The sequence below is a fragment of the Homalodisca vitripennis genome, chromosome 3, assembly GCF_021130785.1.
Source record: "Homalodisca vitripennis isolate AUS2020 chromosome 3, UT_GWSS_2.1, whole genome shotgun sequence".
NCBI lineage: Eukaryota > Metazoa > Arthropoda > Insecta > Hemiptera > Cicadellidae > Homalodisca > Homalodisca vitripennis.
In genome coordinates this window covers 114078180-114103629 of record NC_060209.1, presented here as the reverse complement: position 1 = coordinate 114103629, position 25450 = coordinate 114078180, and the positions used below count along the sequence as shown (strand labels likewise).

At 34.2% G+C, this 25450-nt stretch overlaps 1 protein-coding gene across 1 annotated transcript; it reads right to left on the bottom strand.

Annotated features, from left to right (window-relative positions):
• Positions 1-1729: 1729 nt before the first annotated feature.
• On the bottom strand, positions 1730-23840 carry LOC124357333. The gene is made up of 6 exons (XM_046809025.1): positions 23694-23840; positions 9395-9582; positions 7389-7618; positions 6318-6424; positions 4265-4468; positions 1730-2070 (listed from the first exon to the last, which is right to left on the bottom strand). Exons 1-6 carry the CDS (start codon positions 23703-23705, stop codon positions 1849-1851), a joined length of 963 nt encoding a protein of 320 aa, XP_046664981.1. The 5' UTR covers positions 23706-23840; the 3' UTR covers positions 1730-1848.
• Between the last annotated feature and the right edge of the window lie 1610 nt (positions 23841-25450).

Sequence of the window (25450 nt, the reverse complement as noted above, 5' to 3'; positions counted from 1 at the left end):
ATGTAATTGAAAATAATATTAAACAGAATTAATAAATTTAAGCACAAACTTTTAAAACCCTTAGCATTAGCAAAATCATTTATATGTGAAAAATGATGAAGTATTTTACAATTTTGAAAGCCTAATAAATAAATATATTCTTGTTAATGTCGTCTTGTCTGTTTTTAATTCATATTAAAAACATATGGGATCCATACTAAATTTTTCATAAAACCTTTCCTTTAACAAGCCCAAATTTATTTCGAAAAAAAAATCACAAGTTAAGTAAGTATTCATATTAATTTTCCATTTTAGTAGATTTCATAGAGAATTTTCATTTTCAATCGCCCTCATGACCGAATTTCACTAGAGAATTTGTGCATGTTTCTCTGATCATGGTCCTCAGAAGAATCCAAAACCACCATAATCCGAATTATACATACATAGAAACATACGAGGTGCACAATTGAGCGCACTACGGATGTTGACTGAATACGATTCCCCAAAGCACGGTGATAGCAACTGGAGTCTTCTTACACGTTAAAAGAACAAACTGTAAGTCAGGGGAGGGCTCTGTGATTTGATTGTAAATGTTGAATTTTGATTTGTTAATAGTGAAATGTTGAGTTGTGCACATGATGATAGACTCAAATGAGAATACCTCTTCACCTACACTCCCACTACTTCTGATGTAGTCTGGGTATCTCTAATTGTTTCGTTTTGAAGCGTCTTAGTTCTTCGTCACTGACTATTTTTGGTCCCTTTCAGACGAACATGACTCCGAGATATCAGGGGGCAAGTCCCTGCAGACACACTTTCAGATTTCAGAATGTTGCGTCCGTAAGAGAAGGTGAAACTGGAGCTAAACTTTCACCCATAACTGCTTCATATGTAGAAAGACGTATTGTTTGTTATATGGGGGGGGGGTGGGGGGGGGGGGGGGTGGGGGGGGGGGGGGGTGGGGGGGGGGGGGGGTGGGGGGGGGGGGGGGTGGGGGGGGGGGGGGGTGGGGGGGGAGTGTTAAAATGCTGATAGGGATATCAATTTATAGTACTTTGACAATTTATAAATTTAAAATCCATTCCATTTAATGACTTCCGCTCTTAAAGAGTACCAGCAGTGTAAAATGCACTGACAAAAATAAATTATTTTTATTAAAGTAACATCTACACAATATCGAAACTTATTTCATTATTTTATGTTATACATAAAATGTATAATGAATTCTATATATTACAATTGGTATGGTATATTTGTGAACTAAATTTAATGAAAAATATCTAAAACTAAGTAGAAAACTAAAAAACTAAAAAGATAGACAAGGAAGAAAACTACCAGTACCTGTTATAGCCCCACAGCACTCATGCAATCTTCTAGCTTCCTTCAATAATTGGGAAACAGCGAAACTTCAGCGAAAATCTTCAAAATAAAAGTACGAAATGAATTTGAAACGAACTAGAAAAAGTTAAATAGTACGGAGTTTCAAATTAAAAAATATGTACGGTTTATACTTTTTAATATATATTTTGTTACAGTTGGCATTTATAAATTTTGCAGGTTTTAAAACAACGTATCCATTCTGAATAAAAATTAAATCTTATTGCGAGAGACCATATATATATATGTCACGATGTTGTCAGTTACATCTCTTCCAGACAAAAAATTGCAAAGTTCACGTTAGTGTAGCAAATTAGAAATCACTCATAAAATTTGAAATCATCTGAACAGGTAATAAATAAACAAAATTTAGTTAAAAAGACTAAAAATAGTTTATTGAGAGTTGGCACAGGTCTTAATACTCTAGTACAGTCTGGTGGTCGAGTACGAGTATGTACAGTTAGGAGGACAGAGAGTGTACAACTACGGGGTTTATTCTTTAGTACCGGTCTCCTCATCTTCAGACTCCTTGTCGTCGTCAGCGGCGGCTGCGGGCTTGTCATCAGCAGGGGTGGCGTCCTTCTGGGCGGCGTCCACGGTGACAGAGGCGTCGTCGTAGTCCTTCTGTTGCCGCGCAGCCTGCAGCAGCTTCTGGTAGTCCAGCGCCGCAGCACCTGGCTGCACGGCGGGCACCAGCTCAGCATCACTGTCTTGCTGAATGATAGAACAGATAATTGTGAGTATGCTTTTAATAAAATAATACATTATTGTCATGCATACAATTAACACTTTAATAAGTTACCATAAATTGACGGATATACATACATAGAGTTTGTAAAAAATAACTCCAGTTTTTTATTCTCGTAAACATTTTAAAATATTTCATATTATTTTATAAAAGAAAACGGACAATTATCCAATAATTTTAATATTATCACAAGAGGCCTTTCGGCATCAAACACCTGACGATGGCATCTTTGATGTCGAAAGGTGCCTGATACCGACAGACCTCGTGTGGTAATATTAAAATTATTGGATAATTGTCAGTTTTCTTTTATAAAATAGTTTTTGCAATAAGAAGAGCTCCTCCTTCAATGAAATTTTAAAATATAGTTGTTTTGTTTGATACATGATCAGCTACTAGCGTAGTTTGTATACACAAACAAATACTTTTTAAATAAAACATCTCTCCTAACACCTGTTATTGGAAAAGGAAGGTCATTGAGGGTATTTCCATCTGTTGGATAAATTAAGAATCATGTAAAGCATAAGTTAAAGTAGTGGGAGGAATTTTTGAAGTTCGAGGACGAAACAGTTTTTTAGTGAGCATAAGGACGCGGATATTTAGTTAAAGTTGCATACTATTTATTCCAACAAGCTTCTTTAGTTCATTTCAATAGTTGTGTCGAAACAATAAAGCCTTTGGGTCAGAGCCCTGAAATGTGACCGTAGATGTTTAAAAGCTCTCATCTTTGAGATAGTAAGAATGCCAGTCCGATACTGAGGCATTTATTTGAGTTTTTCATGACATTTCGGTAGTTTTAATCACGACAGGATAGGACTTTGAAAATTGTTAAACACAATCATTTTAAAAGAAATACTGCGAGATATAGTGAAATTGTTAAATATTTTAATATATTGTTGGTATATTTTGTTAAGCAGTTTAATATAAACATAATGAAGAATGAAGAGATATTTAGAATCGTCATTTTTGTTATCTTTGCTATAAAGCGGTATCAGAAACTTAATTAATAATTTGTTTTCGTACATTACTGTGCAATGTTAAGTATTATATATTTGTCTAAAAACACATTGATAAATATTCTTTTGTTACAGTCTTTCAACCACTGTTTTAATTAACACCAAGTCAAAAAACTATTGATTTAGTCGAATTGTTATTGGCTTAATAGCCGTTAATGTGTACGAATGGTTTGAGATCATTCTGATACTTGATCTCTCTTAATAACCTTTCATTGAAACATGAAAAGCAAATATGAAAAATTGAGGTTAAATATTCTCGAGAAGTATTTAAGCAAGAAAGACAATTAATGGCTCAAGGAATTAGCTTTACTAATGTTTGTATCTTTTTAGTATCCCTTTCCACCCTTATAACTAGTGTCATCTTTTGGAGGAATGTATTTTAACATAGAGGAAACTATTTTTTATGGGCGTTTGGAGCCAGGTGGTCCATGGAAAGTTTGTGAGAATGCCTAACAATGATTTTAACTTAAAATTAAAATACAAAAAATATCGTTACAGACATTGATTTTTCTTGCATGTACATTTTATTTGACTGAACTAGTAATTTTAAACTATTTAAGTGAGTTCTCTATAGAATATCTTATAGAGAATAAAATATCTTTTAAAACTATTATTTACTTATGTTTAAATAAAATATTAAATGTTTAACCTCAGGAGGTAATGCATTTAAATTGCGATTACTTTATTCATCACTGAGTGTAACACCTGCGATAAATTTAAAATAAGATTTTCTATAAGAACGTATTAGGTTTGCATTTTGATCTGTTCTATAATATGCCTGAACGACATGAGATTTATGAGACCTATATAGATAATTATACATATTATCAGTCTATATAATTTATGTATACATATTTGTGGTTGGTAAAATATACTAACTTTCAACTTGGTCGAATATCACAAAATAAAAATTGCATGGTGGATTAAGATAAAAAGTTGAATAAACACACTATCAATTTTGAAGGGCGTTTGATTGTGTATAAAATACTTTGATTTTTAACTCGTAATTGACAGCTATTACAAATTTATGATTTTTATAATAGCCAAAATATTACAGAATCTCGACAAAAGAAACTGTTTTGCTTTTCTTTTATTTGTAATAATCAAAAATAATAATATTGATCTCTAGATTCTTAAAATATATTACCTGTGGAACCTGGTGAACCTGAGGGAACTGAGGGACTTGAGGGGCGAACCTGACGCCGGGGAAGTTCTTGAGTAGCAGATAGCTGGAGACGGCGCCGTGCTCTGGAGAAGGAATGACAGCAGCGGGGTTAAGTTTATGGAGTCCATAGTTACCGAAGAATTGAGGCTGACCCAAAAGGACATACTTCTGAGGCGCTCCTTTCGTCTGCCGACATATTAATGAACCATACAACTTTTAGTTTCCAAAACTTGTAGTCACATATTGTACATAGGGGAATGATGGTACTTAATAAAAAAGGGGACACACTTCCACATTCTTTTCATGATTAAAAATATTGTCAGTTACCTGAAATCTCTATTTATCTTGAACTACTATTTCAACAATTTGCTCGAGTTAATTCAAATTAATTCGTGTTTAAAAAGCAGCATGACGCACGAAGTCTTACGTTTCAAGAGGTAGTATTATACAAAACAATTTTTGTTTGTAGTTTTATGCTAAAATTTTAACAATTTGGCTAATATTTCTTAGGATTCAGCGATCTGGCGTCAGCACAATCATATGTGACTAAAACACAAGTAACATTTTATAAATAAAGTAGGTAAGACTATTAACAACTTTATACACAAATTAAGACTATATAACACAAATTAAGAAAAAAGCATGAATGTAGAACTTTGTCAAGCATGGTAGAATACAAAATTCAAGATGATCGTATTAATTCGAGGGAATTCTCGTTTTACGTTTTTGAACTATATTATTTCTTCTTCATGAGAGGTAAATTTCTGACTGATTTATCTCGTTGTCCAGAAGAACATAAACAGCGTATACGTGAAACTCGTATGATCATATAGGCAATTAAAATATGACAAAGATAGGAAAGTACTAAATTTCAAGATTCTAAAAATGGGTAGTGCGCAGTCCCACTAACTTATTCAATAGGTTTAGTTCCTTGATGGGTAGTTAAGATTCCTCGGCGTCAAAGGTAAATACAATTAGAACTGTGTAACGATAACCTGCCCTTTGGTTATGATTATACTATATTCCCTTTAGCGTGGAATCTCGGTAGTCCTAGTTCTTTCCACGCAGATTCAGTTACTTTAGTTTGGTTTGTATTAAAGTAAAATAAAAATGTATTCCCATTTATGATAAAAACTATTTTTAACGAACACTATAGCCCTGAATAAAATAATACCCACAAATAAGATAAATTATCAGCAAGTCCGTTTAAGCTAAAACCACACCCAGCATTATTCATTTAAAAAATGTTTAGTTGCACAATATATACAAATCACTATGTACTCTATTTCTTCTGAGTAAAGAAATGCCAAGTGTTCAACAAATACAAAAAACATTGAGGTAATCAAAAAGATTATCGCAAGCAACAATTTAACAGATCTGAGACTGTACTTCCATATAACACAAATGTTTGATCTTAAAAACTCAAATTCAGTATACTTTTATGTCTTCAGGATAAGACTACAAAACATGCACCTGTACATGTTCTCGGACCTGTACTGGACGGATCACGAGGGGGAAGTCTGACAAAAAAAACTTGGTACACAAATTGTAAGTTTTGGATAACTTAGTTAATGAGACAAAAGTATGTCTCTGGTATACAACTGATTTGTGGTTATTACGTTTAATGCAATTATTGCTCTTTTTGGCAAAATAATATTAGTAAAACTCATGAAAATATGCAATAGTCCGAGTACATAGAAACATTTGGTAAATCCAACGAAAACTCTCTGCAGTTAATTCATCAAAATCAGGTGTTAAATGTAAGATTGAACCAGTTTTCAAGACTAACATCAATAATATTTTATTTTTATATTTACAACTTCTTTTAAAATGTTATTATTGCAACTTAATTATTAAGTTGAGTTATTGTTTCGTAAAAGAAAGTGTTTATGAAACTTTGTACTTTATTAAACATTTAGAATTTAATTACCGCAATAGGGTCTTAATAAATCTAATTACTTAAATAAATGTCTTGCTGCTGATTTCGTGTAGTTTTAACTTTAACTTTACAGACAGTGCGTATTTCCAAACACACCTTAGCTGGCTCCGAAGGCTTATCTTCCGTCTCTGCTTCCGGCTTCTCGTTGTTGGACGGCAACTCTACCTTCTCGGCGGATGCGGCTGGAGACGCGCCCTCGGCAGCTTCATATGCAATAAAACAATGTCAGTATTTCACCAGAAAGTCAAATTGGTTCCTAAAATAATTCTTTTTGCACTTGACTTAAAATAGACAACAATTTTATTTCTTCATAAGCTTTCCTGAAATAAATAACAGTCATTCGAACATATTCCCATATATAGATCCACTTCCAAATGAAGGAGTGTGTAAGTTTAAAGTCGGTGGGAAAATATGGTGGAGCTCTAAATGTTGGAAGTCACAGCGCATGTATGAAATAGCGTGAAAATGTTCGTGTAATTATTTGACCAAAAACTAAAAAACAACAAATTTGACATTTTTAATACAATTTTAATACTGTAAGTGCATTTGCATGTTTGAATAATTTTCAAAAAAAGTCAAGATTACTTGGTATATGTATTATTGTCATAGCTATAAAGCTACCTAAAATATTACGCACGCTGTCCACCAAGCATGTACTCTAGGAATGAATATGACAAAATAATGAAATTGTAAGCATTGCTTACAGCCGTTTGCCAAAATGCACTTAAAAGGGCATCACTTGATGAACTGGTACAATTTCATTTCTGCCTGGCTGTTTGTCTCTCTTGCCGCACGATGTCTCAAGAACGAACTATAGTCTTGAAATGTTGTATGACGCTACACACAAGAAACACGCCAATCGTAATATACTCTAGTTTCGGTGTTAATAAGAAAATCCTATTAATATACAAGTGTTAACTAGTAAATCTTTTTATCTTTTAAAAACAATTGTCTATCTAATTTTAAATGTATTTTACTAAATCCACCTTTTACTGTATTTTGTTGACTAAGTTGACCCCAATTCACTCCAGAGAAGAGGTGAAAGTGAGTAAGGAGCTGTGATAAGCTCTTTTACTACAGAAGCTTTATCGATATCCGAGATCACAACTTTTCAAAAAAGAAACAATTTTAAAAGTGGCGTAGCAGATATTCTCCTCCTGTACTCACCACTACCACCCTCTGCAGCGGGTGACTCAGGGGCGGCTGGCTGCTGTCCGGTGATGAAGCTGGCGAAAGGGATGTTACTGAGCCAAGAGGTCCAGCTGCCAGAACCCTCATTTGCCTCGTCTCCCGCAAGGACGTAGTTACCGAGGTAGGGGTTAGCTCCGGGGTAGTAGACCACCTGCTTGGAGGGTGCTACCACCGGCGCAGGGTACCGCAGAGAGCTCGGCACAGGCCTGCAACCATCGAAAACTATAATATGAGGACTTACTAAAATAGTATCATAAAATAACATTTTCAAACATTAAACACAAGATAAACAATAACTAATAACAGTAAAGGCACAGTCATGCTTTGAGAGAATTGTGATACTTATGCAACTCTGTAGCTGCCAAATGCATCATTCTACAATCATTGAAATCTCAATAGTAACGGACATAAAATTTTTTTATTACAGTGGTACAGTGGTAAATCAAAGAAATATTGCATCTGAATATTGCATTTTTTGGTTTATTGAAGCAGATATCAACAGAATTTCTGTTATTAACTTAATCACACATCCAATAGAGTCTCGATATACCACCTATTCCGAATGGAAAGCTCTCCCTAATGATAGGTTTGTATGTGAGTGCGTAGCAATCAATAAAAATAACTGCACGTCTTCACCCATGCCCGGCGCACCAAGGTCGATCCACAAAAAGTACTTCGTTACGTAACCTGATAGGGCGGCGCGCGAGTCGAATGGCGAGACGAGACGGGGCAAGAAGCGTATACCGAGTACAAAAACTGGAGTTGATGGGCTCCAATTTATACAAAATTGAAAAAACCAGAGTCACGCCACTGAGGGCAAGTTCACGCCAGTTGAAGGTCGCAGTCACTGTCCGCTTTTTTGGAGATTCCAAAAGGCATTTTTATGTACAGCAATATTACTTGAATATTATTCATAACCTATCTTAACAATATTTTTACATTGTGAATTTCTCAACTTATTGGCTGAACTTTAGTGAAGCCTGTCACTTGCCTAGTAAAATCTCATTTCTGTTTGTCTTTTTGTCTATCTTCTCTCCATATAATCTTGATTATTTGTATGACGTTACATTTCTATATCAGACATCGAAATCGATGATGGTGTATTTCACTCCATGGCTTTTGGCTGATCGTTAGTGAACATTTTTACACTGGCTTTGTGAGAAACCATGATACGAGCGAGAAAATCAAAGAATAAGTAAATGTGTAAACCGAGTACAATAACATGATATTTTAACATATAATATATTAACACATGTATTCTAACTATACGCAAGATATCTCGAGAATGTAGAGTTTACATTTTGCATGATATTTAATTTCTCCATAGAATGATTTCTATGATGGTTCATGTTCATCCATGGGGTTTGGCTGAGCGTCATTGAAGCTCATCTCTTTGTAGGCGGACATAATTTCTCTTTTGTCTCTTGAGAAGAGGTGTAAACGTTTCTTCTCTGTATGACTTATTGTTTATTCGCATGCACCTAAAAAAAGAGCTATAGACTTAGAAATGCCGTAAGCGTTCTAAGCGAAGTCTGTTATGTGACACGTGATGTTGCGAATTCATGCCTTATATGCTCGTACTGTTAGGTCAGAACGGCCTCTTACGCTTATTCAGTAGTACTCAAGATTTAGAAGAACAGATGGACTATATGGTGCGAAATATAATTTTTTAACGAGGAGATTTCAATTTTTCAGACGATGTAAACCAATAAATATAAGGCCAGAATATTACATTCGATTTATTTTAGTGTGAATGGAATGTTGTCTTTTAAGTTCTTCTTAACCAGGAAATTTCAGTTGTAGAAAAGCTTGGTTGAGCAGAAACTTTCTCTTAAAAGAGAAGAAAAAACGTTAAAACAAAGAAATAGAGGAGTGTGTTACAGCGTATTGAGATACTGTAGTAACTCTCTTCAAGTACCATCGTTAAGAGTCTAAAATATCTTGCACAAATACTTAGGAAATTTATGTAGTATCCAACTTACGCTACTAAGTTAGCAGCAGTTTGGGGAGCATAGTAGAACTGCCTGTAGTTGACAGGAGCAGGTGCAGCCACGGGGGTGTACTGCGGGTACTGGGGTAGTACGGAGTAGAAGAGCTGGCGCTGCTGAGGCAGGTAGTAGGGTGTCGCGACGGCGACAGCGACTGCGGACAGCAGAGCACAGATCCGGACCTGCCGGTGGACAACAAAAGTAAATTCATAAGAACTAAGATACAAAAAGAATTAAATATTAATTAAGTTCACAACTCTTCATCTAGTAAATTCATTACTTGATCGGAGATGGATTCAATCGGTGACTTGTAGCTATTTCTATAGATCGTTTGATTACTTCATTAGTCCACAATTAGTAGGTAGACTATAACATTTCATTGTAATAAAGTATAACTACACTGGACATAAACCGTAATGTAGTTCGTTAACCCGTCGTGAATTTTATTAAGTTACCTCTGCCTCAAAAGGATTCTTCACTCATAAACTAGCCATTATTCTTAATAACATATTACAGCCTTTGTAGTTATTGTGCACAAAACATTAATTATAAATTAACCCACATTTAACCTTTCTTGTACTTATACCGGACATCATGGTACTGTATATTAACTACTTTCTTTAGTCACCCTTTGGTAGCAATGCTCTTTAGGAAGTTGTGAGTTAATGTCTATTTCAACTAAATTAATTAAATATTGTTCAATCAATTCTAAATTTGATGATTGAGTCCAAATTGTATAAAACAAATACAATACACTAAAATACCAGGTTGTATAATTCTCGTAAGTTTCAAGCTCTATAAATATAATTGTAACGTATTGTAACAGTATTAATTTTTTATTATATATGTGTGGTTGACTTTGTATTGAATCTTAATATTGTAGTTATTATTCTAGTGTGGAGGAGTTTTATTTTATGAAGTCATAGTCCATGAGGTAATTTTAACAATGACCATATTTTGTTCTGTTGTTTGAGTTCATTTTAATAACGCATAACGTATATATATATATATATATATATATATATATATATAGCTTTGTGTTTCGTAACGTAATTTTAATTGCAAATCAAAAGTATTATAAGACGTTTAAAGACGTCGAGAGTGCAATAACGATTATTTTTTAACGTGATACACTATCCGGTTTTTGTTCTATTCGTCATGCTTACAAAACATTAGCGTTTCCAAAAATACAATCATGGTTTTTATTTCCAAAGTAAACTGTTTAATTGATGTTACTACAGTATTTTTAAAAGTCATTCCAAAACTAGACAAAATGAATATTAGGACCTGCTATTGCCAAGCAGAACTCGGTAATGTTGGCTTGGTTCCGTCAATTGTTGAACTATGGCTGGCCATCAGATTGCGCTGTATAGCCTACTTTTGTTCCTGTAAGACTTATGTGTGTTATCTTCCTTGTGGTAGACGGTAGACATATAGTTTGTGCTGTTCAGTTTATTTTACCAAAAAGGTGGGTCCCATGATAGGGATTTGCAATTCAACATTTTGAGCAGCTCTCAGAATTTTTAATTTTAGGCGATGTGGCTAGATTGAATCATGCATTAAATGTACATTTTCATGCCGTATAAACACATGACGATTTTGGTGTTATTATGAAGAGTTATCTGACTGTTCCGGATATTTACTTAACACGGTATATATATATATATATATATATATATATATATATATATATATATACACATTTACATACATAAAATACTAATCTCCAATCTCATCAAAGGCAAATGTAATGTCGAGTGTTGTATCCAGAACTAGCCAGAACTAGATGCCGGTAATCTTAAGATTCTTAGCGCCGTGCCAGTGACCCTGATTTGGCTCAACGCTCAATCTCATCGATACCGTCGCGCCGCCGCTGCAGAGGTGTCGAGTGTCGAGTGCCGGACGTCGACCCGGCCCGTGCCAGGAATGTTGATTTGTCTCCCGGCCTAGAGCGACTGTCTCCCATCGGTCTTCACACTCAGCACTATGATTGCTTCCGACACCTAGTTATAGGCTTTGAGCATGAGTGACGACCGTCGGATCTGGGTATCCCCCCTCCCCCACATTCGTTCCATTGTTCACTACTACACGTGCTTTCGAAGTTTCAAGATTCGTTTAACAATAGATATGCGGATGGCATTAAAGGATTCATAGAGGATGGATCTGCACGATTGGTGACCCTATTACGTTAATAAGTTAAAAACAAAGTATGGTCGCACAAAGACTCGGCTCATATCCATTGCCGTCCCACTGTAACTGTTTTGTCTTTAGCCTTTTATTACCGTTTTATATTTCGCTGTAGATTTGTACAAGATCTCATTTTAGAAGAATAATTTATTAGATCTCTAGGTTTCTATGGGTGGGGGAGGCACCCTCAATGTCAAAGGCGTTTTCAAGCCTAAACATGAAGGAGTTTTGCCTCTCCCCAACACCTTTACCCGCTTTGACTGGAAGAGGCAGGAAGAGAGTTAGCCTCCCCTTATTCTAAGGTGACATGACCATTATCCCTCCTCATGGGATCTGGACAAGAGGCGGTCTGTATCCCTAAACATATTCATCTGAATAGCCTGTCACTCCTTAAGCAGCGCAAAGATTCTTTTAGGATTGAGAGAAATCTCTTTCTTCTTGTACTAAGTGTACTAAAAAGCCATTATTTGGACAAATTAGGATATAACTTTTTAAAGCACGTAAACAAGCTGAATACATTTAGTTATGCTCATAACTCAATACATCCAGGTTTTGTAAATAAGACGAAAATTTCAAATCTTCGTGAATAGATAAGAGAAAAACACATGGGTAATATTCAAGTTGGTGAACGGTGGGCGGATATGACGATGTAAAGGAGAAGAAATAATCGTTATGTTTGAAGTTAAGAAAGACTGATTTATGGCTAACACGCAATATAAAAAGTTGAATACATTTTTATGGTTGAGCGATATAATATGTAAAATATTGTTTTGGTATGAAAGAGCAATTTTAAGCAATCATAACTACAGTATGACTGTGTATTAAGTACATTTCCAAGTATAGTTTATGGCCAAAGGTTAAGGTTATAAAATGGTTAAATCCCGGCGCGTCATTAAGGCAAGAACGACTGAGATGGTATTAAAATAAAACCATAAATGCAATCAGACTGCCGCCGCACCAGAGACATTCTTGTACCTTCATGAATCAGCAAAGAGTGGACGTGGAAACGGCGGCGGAGGTTGTTCATAGTTCACCGACCTGAAGGCAGAGACCGTGCGTAGAGAGTTCAAGTTCAATCTATTCCGGTGAAAGTACGCCTACTGGAGGGTGTGAACAGTCATCTGCGTGGGTCCTGGCCGGATTTGTGATAGTAGTGTCACTCTCTCCTTGGCAACAAACCTCGTATTGTTAACGATCTCATTAACTATCAAAGTGGAATAAAGTTAATTTTGCCAGGCATGCGATTACAAATGTGCTAACTACGCTTAAATGTGGGGTTTTGCAGGGAAAATTGGGATTGTGCATTTATTAAAGTAATATAAGAAATATAATTTATTAGGTTACTTCACAATGCCTAGGTAACATTTTTTGTTGAATAATAGTTTTAAATTAGTGCGGCTGCGATTACGAAAAAATTGAAATGCAACAACATCCAAAATTTATTCTTACCAACATTTAGCTTGTTCGTACATCTTATCAGAAAAAGGAAATTTCGTAGAATTTATCGAAATCACATACAATATTTGTTTTAAATAAGACATCTCCAATGGCGTTTCTTCAAAGTACATGTTAAGTACTTTGTTGTAAATTTTCAGCAAAGTCAAGTAACTGATACAGTGGTCTAATTTGTTTGGTAAAGTAATGAAACATTGTAACCTAGTGTAGTGGTAGAAGAATGTCACAGTTATTATGTATGAACTGTTATTGACGACCATCATATTGTACTCGTATTGTATTGCGTCTAGAGGATTATATCTGATACACATTATCTGCGACAACATATTATAATTCCACCATTCCTATGTTAATATGTATATAGCAATATTTTGCAACAGAGTTTATAATATTTGTATATATGCACAAACCTTCATAAACTATAATCTGAGAGAAGAATATTCCTAATTAAAATTTTACTATGAATGAAAATAACCATTTTTAAATAATCTATTTTTAATTTTTGAAGTAAAAATACTTATGTGTAATATTATAATAATCATACCTCACGGAAAGCATGTTTGTCCGTTGAGATTGTTTGCTAAAATATTTTTATTTCATATATTATAGTTCACAATTTCAATTTAATATTTTAAATAAAACAATTTAAATATAGTTTGTACAAATGTGTGATGTTCAAAAAAATCAAAATACATTTGAAAATTTTAAGTGGGCTTCTTCGTAAGATTCTGACAGAAAGGCGTGAGTCCTGGTGTTTCCTCTATCCTTTTGCAATGCTGATTTTCTTGCTATACACAGGTAACAACCTTGAATATGTTAGCAGATATTTCTTAGGCATGTTCGAATTTCAGCTCACGTACCGAAAAGAAAAGCTAACCCAAGTATGATGTGCTAATAGAAGACAAACAGTGCCCCATTATGCAAACACTCTCGGCTGGCCCGCCCGGTTGAATCTAATGATAGGTTCGTGCACGTCACATGGTGTGATAAACAAACCATTACATTCTGTCTGATTAACCTGGAGCCGCCAACAATTCATCCATCTCTACTATTGCAGCATGTTCTTGTCTGCGTCAAAGATAAATACTATATAGAGGAATGGAGGATATTAAAACGTGTAACGATATATATATATATATTAATTTCAATAAACATTGAATCACAAAAAGTACTTGCTCCGCCGGGAGTCGAACCCGGATCTCTCACTTGCCGGGTGAATGTGCTACCATTACACATATATATATATATATATATATATATATATATATATATATATATACATAACTACACACAGTGCCCATAAATTACTCTACCAAACTTCACCACATGGTTTGTTATTTCAAAATAAGAAATAAATTTCGTATTATAAACTCCAAAAGTGCTTGGTTTATCTTCTGTCCGTCTGTTTGTGTATTTTGCTAATATAATGTCTTCAAATAGAATAAAAGTCAAATCAGGGAAAATTGTAAGAATGGTTAAGACCAAGTTTAAGGAAAAATCATCTGTGTATTCAAAATGGGAGCTATACAATTTCGAAGTTGTAATAACTCAAAACGGGAAATTGTATAAAAGTGTTATAAGAATAGTAAAATATGGAGGAATTTTATATGGATATTACAAAGGTTAGTTTGCTACGAAAATAATAAGCTGGTAATAAAGGGAGCTATGTTGTTTACGGCTAATTAAGAAATGAAATTATTAATAAAACTATTACCTGCCATGCATTTGTTTGTTGTATTATATGTTGTGTGTTTGGTTCAATTATATTCATTCATTGGATGTGTATTTAATCTTCATTATATTAAATAATTTATAACTCGGAGAAAAATGTGAGGCACGTTTCTATGATTGGAAATATATCATTTACTAACAAATGATTAGTGAAACTCCGTATTAGGGACTTTTATATTAGGGTTCATAATATTTAGCTTCATTTCGTGGAACGTAAAAAGAAATATCACATTCGATTCGAAATATTTCTAACCAATAATTATAATATTAAGCATTACTACTTACGAATGAGCTTTCATAAAATGTTTATGTACTTATACGACATTATACACATACATTTGTAAAAATATAACGTAGTATTACGGATATATAATTTTATGTACGCAGGAGTATCCTGTGTTCAGAAGATTTTGTAAACAGTATACTCCCATAGTTTAGTTTATAGACTCTTTTTAGACATTGCAAACAACTTTACAAAGTTTTTGTACTTCAAATCAGTTTATAAACTTATGTTTTATGGAGATAAGCTTGTTCAGTGTTAGAAAGCTCCCATGGGACAGTTCTATTATATACAGAATGGAGTTTAATATGAAATTAGTAACTGAAAGTAATTGATTTTTTAAAACGTTTTTCGGGTTTATGATAATGGGAAATGTGCACGTTTAGTATTACCTATACATATCTTATTTATTACCTCAGTACTTACAAATTGTGTCAGCTCACGGAGAACTCTTTTAGTTTTAACCTAGCTGATTAAAGCAATAGTTTTTGTTTGTATAATATGTGTACGGTGTGTACATTAATATTTTTAATATAACGTAAAAATAATTACATTGGCCCTTTTTATCAGTACCAACGACCTTGCATTTTATAGACTTTCTGACGTATTGATGAATAAGGCACATGCCGAATAAGGCTTAATAGGGGATCGGCCTCTCCTGCAAACATTAGTCGTCCGTATAAACTTTACAAAATACAACAGGACATTAATACATTTAAATTTTTTGGTACAGCATTGAGGAAAGTTGAATTCAGTTATTGTATTGAATCTAGCAAATAATTAAAGATTAAGTCTATTGGTTTTTAAATTCAGTTCTACGAGTATTTACAAATGTACATTTCTTCTGAGTTATTTATTACGTGGCAAAAGGCCACACTACGGTATCAGAAATAATCATTGAAACCCTGTTGAAAAGAGTTGATCAGCATCAAGGAAGAAGGAGTGCAACAAAAACGAGATTGTATAAAAAGTCATCTAGTTAGTAAACATATTATGATGTCGGAGATGAAAACAAATCAAAGTGTGGTGAAAATTAAATTGATAGTTTGAAAAATTATGAATGAATGAACTGTGTATTTTTTAAAGTCACCTCTACTCAGTCCTTTTCTACACCTAACCTGAAAAATGTGCCGATACTTGTGGCGAGGTGCTGAAATCCAGTTAACTGGAGGGCAAGTATAGTAGTGATGATGGAACGTAAAAGTTAGTTATGGTATCCTTACATTGTTTTATCATAACTGCGTACCGTGTTAGACAACATAGATAATAATAGAGAAGGTTTAGTATGTCCAGGTTGAATAGAGAAGGATCTCGACCATCACGAGAGTTGACCAATTTTGTCAGTCACCGAATTGGTAAATTATCTGATACTTCGGAGTATCGAAGAGTCCTATAGAACGTAACTAAAGAGTTATTGCTCAAACAAATGGACCGCCCTTTTAAATTTTGATTCCAAAGTCACTAGGAGTCTTCTATGGACTAACGGTACCCTATATACTTCAAGTATGTAAGACTTTTCTATCAAGAGTTACCACACAGACGGACGATCAATAAACCCATTTTAAGAAGATAATGAATGAGAGATAATAACTTAAAACATAATATCGCATTCAGAATTTGCAACCAAAATTACATCACTTAAGTCTAAGTACGTCTGATCGATTAAGATGCAATTTATTCAACGGTTTTTATTCCAGCAAGAAATGGAAACGTCTGTAGCAATCTTGAGTAATAATTCTACCATGAACATGCACAGTACTTCTTCATGAACCCGGTAGCGGAGTAAGTTGAAAATTACAAACCCCGAGCTTGAACAGATTATCCAATTAAGTGGATTATAGATTACGTGGAGGAAGAATTGAAATTGGCACCGCACCTGCCCGGCTAACGACCCGACTAATACGATAGCCATCGAGGATATATCATCCGCACACCGGGGAGAATCACTTAGGGCAGGGAGTGGTTGGCCGTTGAACCTACGGCCGAGTCCGGAATGCGAGCCCGCAGCGGAGAGAGGACATCAGATGTGCCAGTTTTTGGCAGAACAAGTGAAACGTGAAATAAGCCGGTGGTAGGACGTGTCCGGTGTGCTGCCCGTAGGCTCTGAGCGCGCGGTAACGGTGGTGCAGTGTGGTACGCAGAGACTCCACGCCCACGTGTTATATTGTAGTGTCAATCTGATGTGAGCGAATTCTCTCAAATTGTCAACAGAACTCCAGGCTCTGTGATATAACTTATGCACACTGTTTGATGGAACAGGTTTCTAAGGTCGCTGGACTAGATTGAAGTCGAATGTCACCATGTAAGGCCAAGGCCTACTCTGACTATGTTATGTGTACGACCTACGAGCAGCTACTGATATCCATTATTGTAAATTTTTTTATTTCCCCCTTCCTACAACAATACATTTGCATATATTTCTCACATATCAACATTTAAATATGGTTTAATCTTCTTTATAACTATCTAAATTGTCACCCGTCAATCTAATAGTTTGATTCAATGCCAGTTTCACGTGTAATGCTAGTTTGCTCCATCTCAAGACCCACGTACACGCTCGATATGTACACTTATGGTGTTACAGGGTCGCCCACAGGGGCGGGTTTACCCACTGCTCTGCCTTGATTTGTGATGTAACATTACGCCATATGCATTTAGAGGCTTATGTACTGTGTAATTATGTTTGAGTCCTATTGCTTTTTATTATTTCCGTCAGGATTGTAGCAGTGTTATTCAATACTCGCTAATAGCATTATTTTAAATTGCTATTAATTTTGTAGTAAATATTCAATCCCCTTGTAAAAGGGCGAGACAATACATGATGTCAGGCAGTATTACTATATAGGCTGTTCGTCAGAACAAGGCTGTAATTATTCCCTTGGGTAAATATCTTTTATTTATTTATTTTAATTTATTACTTTATTTATATTTATTTCCTATGGCGAAATTTTTCAGAATAAACAGTGTCAATACAAAACATAGCTAAAACATACTAAATAACCACATTTCGGTACATATGCTGAAAATAGATGTATAGATCTTTTAATTTACAGATATATTTGTTAAACGATAGTCTTTAACGAACAACTTTTTAAATACACTATTATCTCAAAATTGCATTACTTTAAGGGCAATCCTAGGATCTTAAAAACGTGATCGTTTTCAGTTTGATGATAGATAATTTGAAAGTATAACAATCCTAATGATGCAAGAAAATAGAAGTTGAAGAAATTAGTACAAATAGGTAAATAATATATGTTCAATTGATTAAAACCTCAAATTCCTCTCAAGTCTTCTAAGTTGGTTGACTTTAAATGGAAAGAATGACGGAATATATTATGGCATAACGAGCAGAAAATTTTGAGAGCCTAATGTTTCAGATTGCTCCTTTAAAATGTGGCCAATAGGTCTGTAGCACAATGTACACAATTTATATACAGAAATTATCGTCGCTGTATTTCTATTTTATTATTATCCTTATGTGATGGCGAGGTCCGGAAGGTGATACGCTGCGGTATCCTGGTATATTTCACAGGACATGTTTCGTCAGAAGTGTTCCGCAACAGGAACAAAGGGTTATTAGAACAATAGGCCACGCATACTGAGTAGGTCCTCAACCTTTGTATACTTCTACGATTTATGCGTTCTGTCCACGGAAAATTATTTTCTTGTTTTCAGTTAATAAATTTATTTAATTTTACATGGTATCACAAAATAATATTTGATTTATCTATTTTTATACTTTCTTTCATAAGCTATGTTGCTAGTTATTTAGAGTACTCAGTCAAAATATGCTGAGGTCACGGCATTTTTGGTTTTTAGGAATATTTAATTTGTGAATTGCCATCACGTTAGCTTTTCCTACGAATTTAATATATTTTCTCAAAGAGCAACAAACAGCTTTCATTCGAAAGTTATGAGTATTGACATATGTAGGCTATATCTGAACTGTCCCAAGATGGAGGTCGCGGTATATTATTTGGTACAGATAAACCAGAGACGAGACTCGAGTATAATTGTTTGTATTTGGGTATTTGATTTAGCACAAGAATTAATAAACCGATTAACCCTCTGAACTTCAGGCATGTATCGTTCCAGAATGTATAAAAGGCAGCCATTTGAGACTATTTGTCATGAAATTATTATAAAACTGTACGTAAGAAGATCAACGTTCGGCCTATCAATGGAGAGAAACAGTAAGTGGAGTGACAGGAAGTTATGGAACGGAGAAGACGTGCTAATGACTGTACTGTTATAGCCACGGGTAGCCTACCAGACGTGCTGTGCTGGGCCGTTACTTGAGACAATGTAGCATTGAGGCAGCGAGAGTGGCGTGGGCGTCAACATCTGTATCTCATAGAGACCTGATACCGTTTCTAGCATACCTTTAGAAAGATTAGGATCACAAAAATATTTTAAATATCCTGACTCAGTCGGATGAAGTAGGTAAATTTTTTGACAACTGAAATATTAATTTATTCTTGTGATATTTACATGTAGGTTACTGAATATCTAGAAACCCATTTAAGAAACAAAACAATTGTCTATACCAAAAAGTTTAAGAAATGTACTGAACAGATTTTGATATGTCGTAGGGAAGTTGTACTTTTTTAAGTTTCAAGAGGCGCCATATTTGAACGAAATGGCGTACCAAGCTGTGTGTAATGTATGTATTCAAGGTATGTAAAATTTAATTTTGGTACCACGTTTTTACTTGTATCTGCATTCCCATCACCAGATTTTCCTATCGCAAAAATTTGTATGGGAAATAGATATAATCGATATCTTGAAAACCGTTCGAAATGCAAAACATTAATATCTGCAAAATTTTATAAGCATACTAGACAAATGGATTTTTCTCTAGGTTCATAAATAACGGACTAATGATTTTTTACCATAAGTTTTACAAGTTTTCACTTACAACAAGTTCAGTTTTACAACTTTATTGGGACACTTTGGTTTCCAAAAGTATATATAGGAGGTACACAAAAGTCGCGGAACATTTTAAGGCAGAAGGGAATGATTATGGAGTAAGGTGTAGGTTTTTACTTGCAAAGGCTCCCCATTATCACTGTCTTCATGGCCAGTAATGAAGACATTAATAATCGATGGGAAGCAGGAGAGTCCTTCAGTTTTACGTGGAGTTTGAAACATAAGAATTCTAATATTGGCAATATCGTAGACTTGACGAAGGTGTTCAGAACACAAGGACGATCTGGACTCCTTTACAAGGCCTCAAAGGTCAACGAAAGCGTTAGTGTTCGTCAAATGGCACAGGAAACCAAGTTAAAAAACAGGTTAGCTTTAACACGATCCAACATCCAATAGCTGAATCTAAACTTACATAATAAAATCTAGATATATATATATATATATATATATATATAAATAATATATGACAATATAGAACACAAATAGAAACCTAAACATTAAAAATTGCAGTCAAACAGCTCACGAAGATTTTAAAATTCAATGAGTTAAAAAGAGTGATATGAGAAAAAATATTTTAAGCCCCCCCACCCTAAAAAAAGAAGCCGTTTTAAAGTGTTCAATAGTCAATTGGATACGTCCGTGTATCTTGGAAGAGATTAAAATTGGAGTAACCGACTAGTATATTTGTAGCGCGTTTAATTCTGGTACCGCGTCGTCACTGTTGTAAACATTTCTAACCATGTCTTATCGTCGATAGCATTCAACTAGTAATATTGATTTCAGAAATGGAGTTTTAAAATAGCAGTTTTAAATAATAAAAAATTTAAATATCTGTGATAAATTATTATGCCAATGATTTTAATCTTTAACTTATCTCATTTGTTAAACCAAAAATTGGTTTCGAGCCATAGTTCGTTTTCGATAAGGCTGACGGTGAAAGATTTGATTCCCGCACAGAAAATCTTCATTTTCATCTTGTTACACTAACTTTAACAGTTTTTTCAGCAACAATAATTATGTTATTAGTGTCTGTGGGTAACAAGAGTAAGCCACAACTACACAAAAAGTCAATTGTCAATTGACTGGGAGGAAAATGAGCTGTAGGCCTGCTCTGAGATTGTGGTATCACGAGATATTCTAAAATGAGTGAATGTACACAACGGGATAGAAATAATCTCTGTTTATCGATAATGACCTCGGCTAGTGGTCACAAGAGTGGCAGTGGTCAGCCCGTTAGGTAGACCGCAGCCCCGGGCTCTGCCTGGCTGATGAGGGTTTGTAAATGAGAGATCAAGAACTGCAGGCATTCCTCAAATTACGGATGACGTCTGATTCCAGACTTTATTGGCGGCCATCTTGGTTTTAGTCCCACAAGAAGCATTAGTCAAGCCTACCACTTGAGGGGCTGAAATATTTAATTTCTGTATGTTTTTCTATTTACCTATCTGTCTGTCTTTCCACACGATATCTCGAGAACTAATTAACCTATAGATATTAAATTGTATAATAATTAACCTAACTTTTATTTTTATATAAGCAACATCGAGTTCTATGATGGGGGATGTCGCTCAATGGGATTTGGCTGAGCATTAGCGAACATTTTTATATAGATCTTATGGGTAAGCATGTTGGGAACGAAACAACCATAGCATAAATTAATGTATTTAAAAAATAAACTGAGTAAAATCATTTGTAAATTTAACATGTGACTGTGTAACACATTTTGCCTTACTATCCGCAAGATATTTCGAGAGAAATTATGATCTGTAGACTCTCATCTCTGCATAGACAATAATGATTTCTATGATGGTGCAGGACACTGACATTCAATAGGCTGATACAATGTTTCTGTAGACATGAAATCTTGCATGCAACTTCGCCGAAGTCTAGTAAGCAACACGTGACGTGGTTTACTACTACCTTGTGATAGGTTATTAAAAAAGTCTCAAACTATCTACTTTACAATGTAAGGACTCCAAAAGTAGACACTTTACAAGGAAAACTTCAAAGCGGTTGGAAGCATATTAATAATATTTTAAAAATGATATATCCATAACCTTACGACCAAAAATAAGGATGTAAAAGTAAAACTTTTATAAGATAGTTTCACTAGAGGTGGTTCTTAAATCAAATAAAAAAATATTAAAATTACGTAAATTTGATTTTTACTATTCATACGTGAAAAATTTAAACTTATTGTTTTGGGAATTAAAACTGGCCGTTTCTCCAGTTATTTAAAATTTCCATATTGTAAAATACTATGGAAGGAATGATTGATAAGTTTACAAAATCAATTAAAATTTCACTGACCTATATTCAACCTGTAAGCCGAATAATAGTGTACACATTTTATAATTCATGAATCGTATATTTGGGAGTCTAAGGTCACGTAAAACATTTCCAATTCAGTTTCTGTTTAACAGTTGGTGACTGAAATGGCGCTCTCTACAGCGAGGCAGAAATATTTCAGGAATTATTTTTGTATGTAATTCAATCAATGGTAACCGGAAAAAAACTACATTTTATTTCAGACACGACCGAGTAACGATAAGGTGCCAATTTAGGTTTTGTAAACAAGTACATAATTTAAATTATTTACCTTCGATAACAATATAATGTACATCAGTTTGTATTATTTAGAGCACAAAAGAATACTATTTTATGTTTATGTAAAATTTGCTATCCCACTGGTATCTCTGACGTATAATATAACAATTAGTTACATTTCTTTTATAACCTAAACAATTATATACATTTTTTTTGTGATCTTATACCCAGTGTTTTTTAATGTACAGTAATATAGCTATACTTTTCTTTCTATCAGTCTAATGTGAAACTTCTTTTAATAAATCTAGTCAGAAATGGTAAAAAAATTAAAAAAAAGAACAGATGTGGTCTGTTAACAGATTTTAATCTCAATTGTAAAACTTTATGGTAACTTCAAAACGTTCAAAACGTTAGTACTAACATTAAAGAATCTAATGATTACACTGCACGTATTTGTACATTTTTATAGGTGATAATGGCATAACTTATGCCATAATTAATTATAAGTTACTGAAGTAATAAATATCAATTTAATTACTGTTCGATTGAAGTATTAACTGTCTCCCAGTATTTATTACAAAGTTTTATTGAAGCTAACAATTAATACACAAAGAAATTGTCTCACAACAAAGGTAAAACTTATAACGAATAGAAGTGTGCTATGTGCACGAATGAGGCAGATATTTGTGCGAAAAACCATCGGCATTTTAAAAATATTGTTGTATGTACATGAAACGACAGAAAATACAATTATTATTCACAAATTGTTATACTTTAAAGTTTTCAGACCAATAAATAGACTGTACAAAATTCGTATAGTACAAGTTAAGTTGTTTTAGTTAAACTTTGAAACTAAATCAAACATTATAAAACACAATGATTCAGAATTTAAAACCAGCTAGCTCATACAAGAACTTTTGGACTTATAACGTATAAAATATTCTACGAAATAAAATAAGTTCTATTGATATTATTTCTCTCTATTAAACTTTAGGGCAAGACAGATAGATCTTGGACAGATATTAACCAAATCAACTAAAAATGAAAATTAATTACTTTACATGCATAAAAACCATTGAAAAGAAATATTTTTAATACTGACAAAAGTAACTTAAAAACTCGTGTGTTATCATAAAGATAAGAAAGGACAAGAGCACTCACGGTAGCGTACATGGTGGACGAGAGGAGCACACTGAATAGCGGGACCGGGGCACCACGCTTATACCGGGGACCAAGCCTTCAAGGCCGGTGTGCCGCAACTCCGCACACACACCCCATAGCAGGTCACTGGGTTCCGTCCACTAGGCCGCAGTCCGCTAATGTGAACAAGTTATTGTACTTTGAGCCAAGGTCGGCTCTGCGACAACGGTCTACCCTACGTTAAAGTCTCCCTTGTAGGATCGCTAGATTAATGTTGTTTATGGACAAAGATAAATAATCGCTACAAATGGATGTAGGATTTTTTTGTAAGTCGGACTATCACCCATTTATGTCTTTGGCGAATACAATTTTTGGCGATTATATTTCCAAGTCATTTTAGGAACATCCGATTCTTCGCATTACTTGTATAATAATGGAAATTTTACACTTTTCATCGTTTTTATCGATTTGTATCGTTTATACGCTGATTACTCAGCTGGAACAACTGCTCAGAGGAACGTAATACAATCCATAATACATATATGGATTGTATTACACTTATTTTAAAGTAGAGTAAAAATAACTCTAAAGAAACTAACAAGTGTTTAACCCCTTAGTTTGCTCTAGTAAGAGTCAGGTGTACTTGACTTTGGACTCATAAGAAAAAACCCTTTAAACACTTTTACAATATTTTGTGGATTATGGAAAATTTCTCATCGTAAATAAAATTTTTGAGTTTCCAATATTTGTTTAGTAAAAAAATCTAAAGTTTTTGTACTTTATTGTTTAAATACAAAAAAAAATTCTCTTTTACAAGAAGAGTTAATTGGATACTTACATATATGGAAAAAATTTAAGGCGTTTCTTAAAAGTTTACTCATGGTTTAAAAGTAAAACATCTTTATTTTCATAGATTTTTAAAACGAGGTGCCATAATAATAATAATATTTTTTTATATATATTATTCTTAATTATGACCTTTAGAATTATTTGGAAATTTGATAATTGTAGAAAATCAAAGATTTTTATACAAAGAAGACCAAGATTTTTGTACTATGCTAGTTTCCTACCATGGTAATTACCAAAATGTGGAGTGCGTTATTTTCTTTTTAATTTCGGTCTGTTATTCTTAATATTCTTTCTCTGGTATTATTAAAACGCCGGAAGTCAAATCATGTTCGGATATGGGATAATTAATGTCACAAACAGCTGATTACAATTATGGTTAATTTTAAAATGTGTACTTTTTTATGTTTTAATGCCTCATTTACATCGTAAATCAAAGAAAAAAGCATCGTGATTGTGGATCGCTTTAAGTAAACTACGCGAGGATCGATATTAAACATAGCATAAAAAAGACTATTTGTACGTAAACAAAGATTTTTTAATGGAATTACTCGCCCGAGTTTCCCAGCTGATGGTGAAATTTGTAAATACCGTGCTTTATTAGGGTACTTGTACCCACCCCACCAATCCCCCCAGTGCGCGGGTGGGGAGGCGCTTGACACCTTAAGCGTGAACCCCGTAAGGTTAAAAAAACTTAAGTGAAGTTGCTCTCATTTGATTGCCACTGTCGTCGGTTTTTTTCGGCTTTTAACCGATAATGGCTGAACTTTGGAATACGTAACTTTAGCTGTAGACAGGAGAGAAATTCTTCGAGCACCTTTTAGATTTAAGATGCAAAAAGAGATAGGTCGATGGTGGAATTTTCGATTATTAATTAAGTTTTTAGATCTGTTTGTTCTTTAGAGCGGTGGTGCAAGTCGTTGGAGATAGCT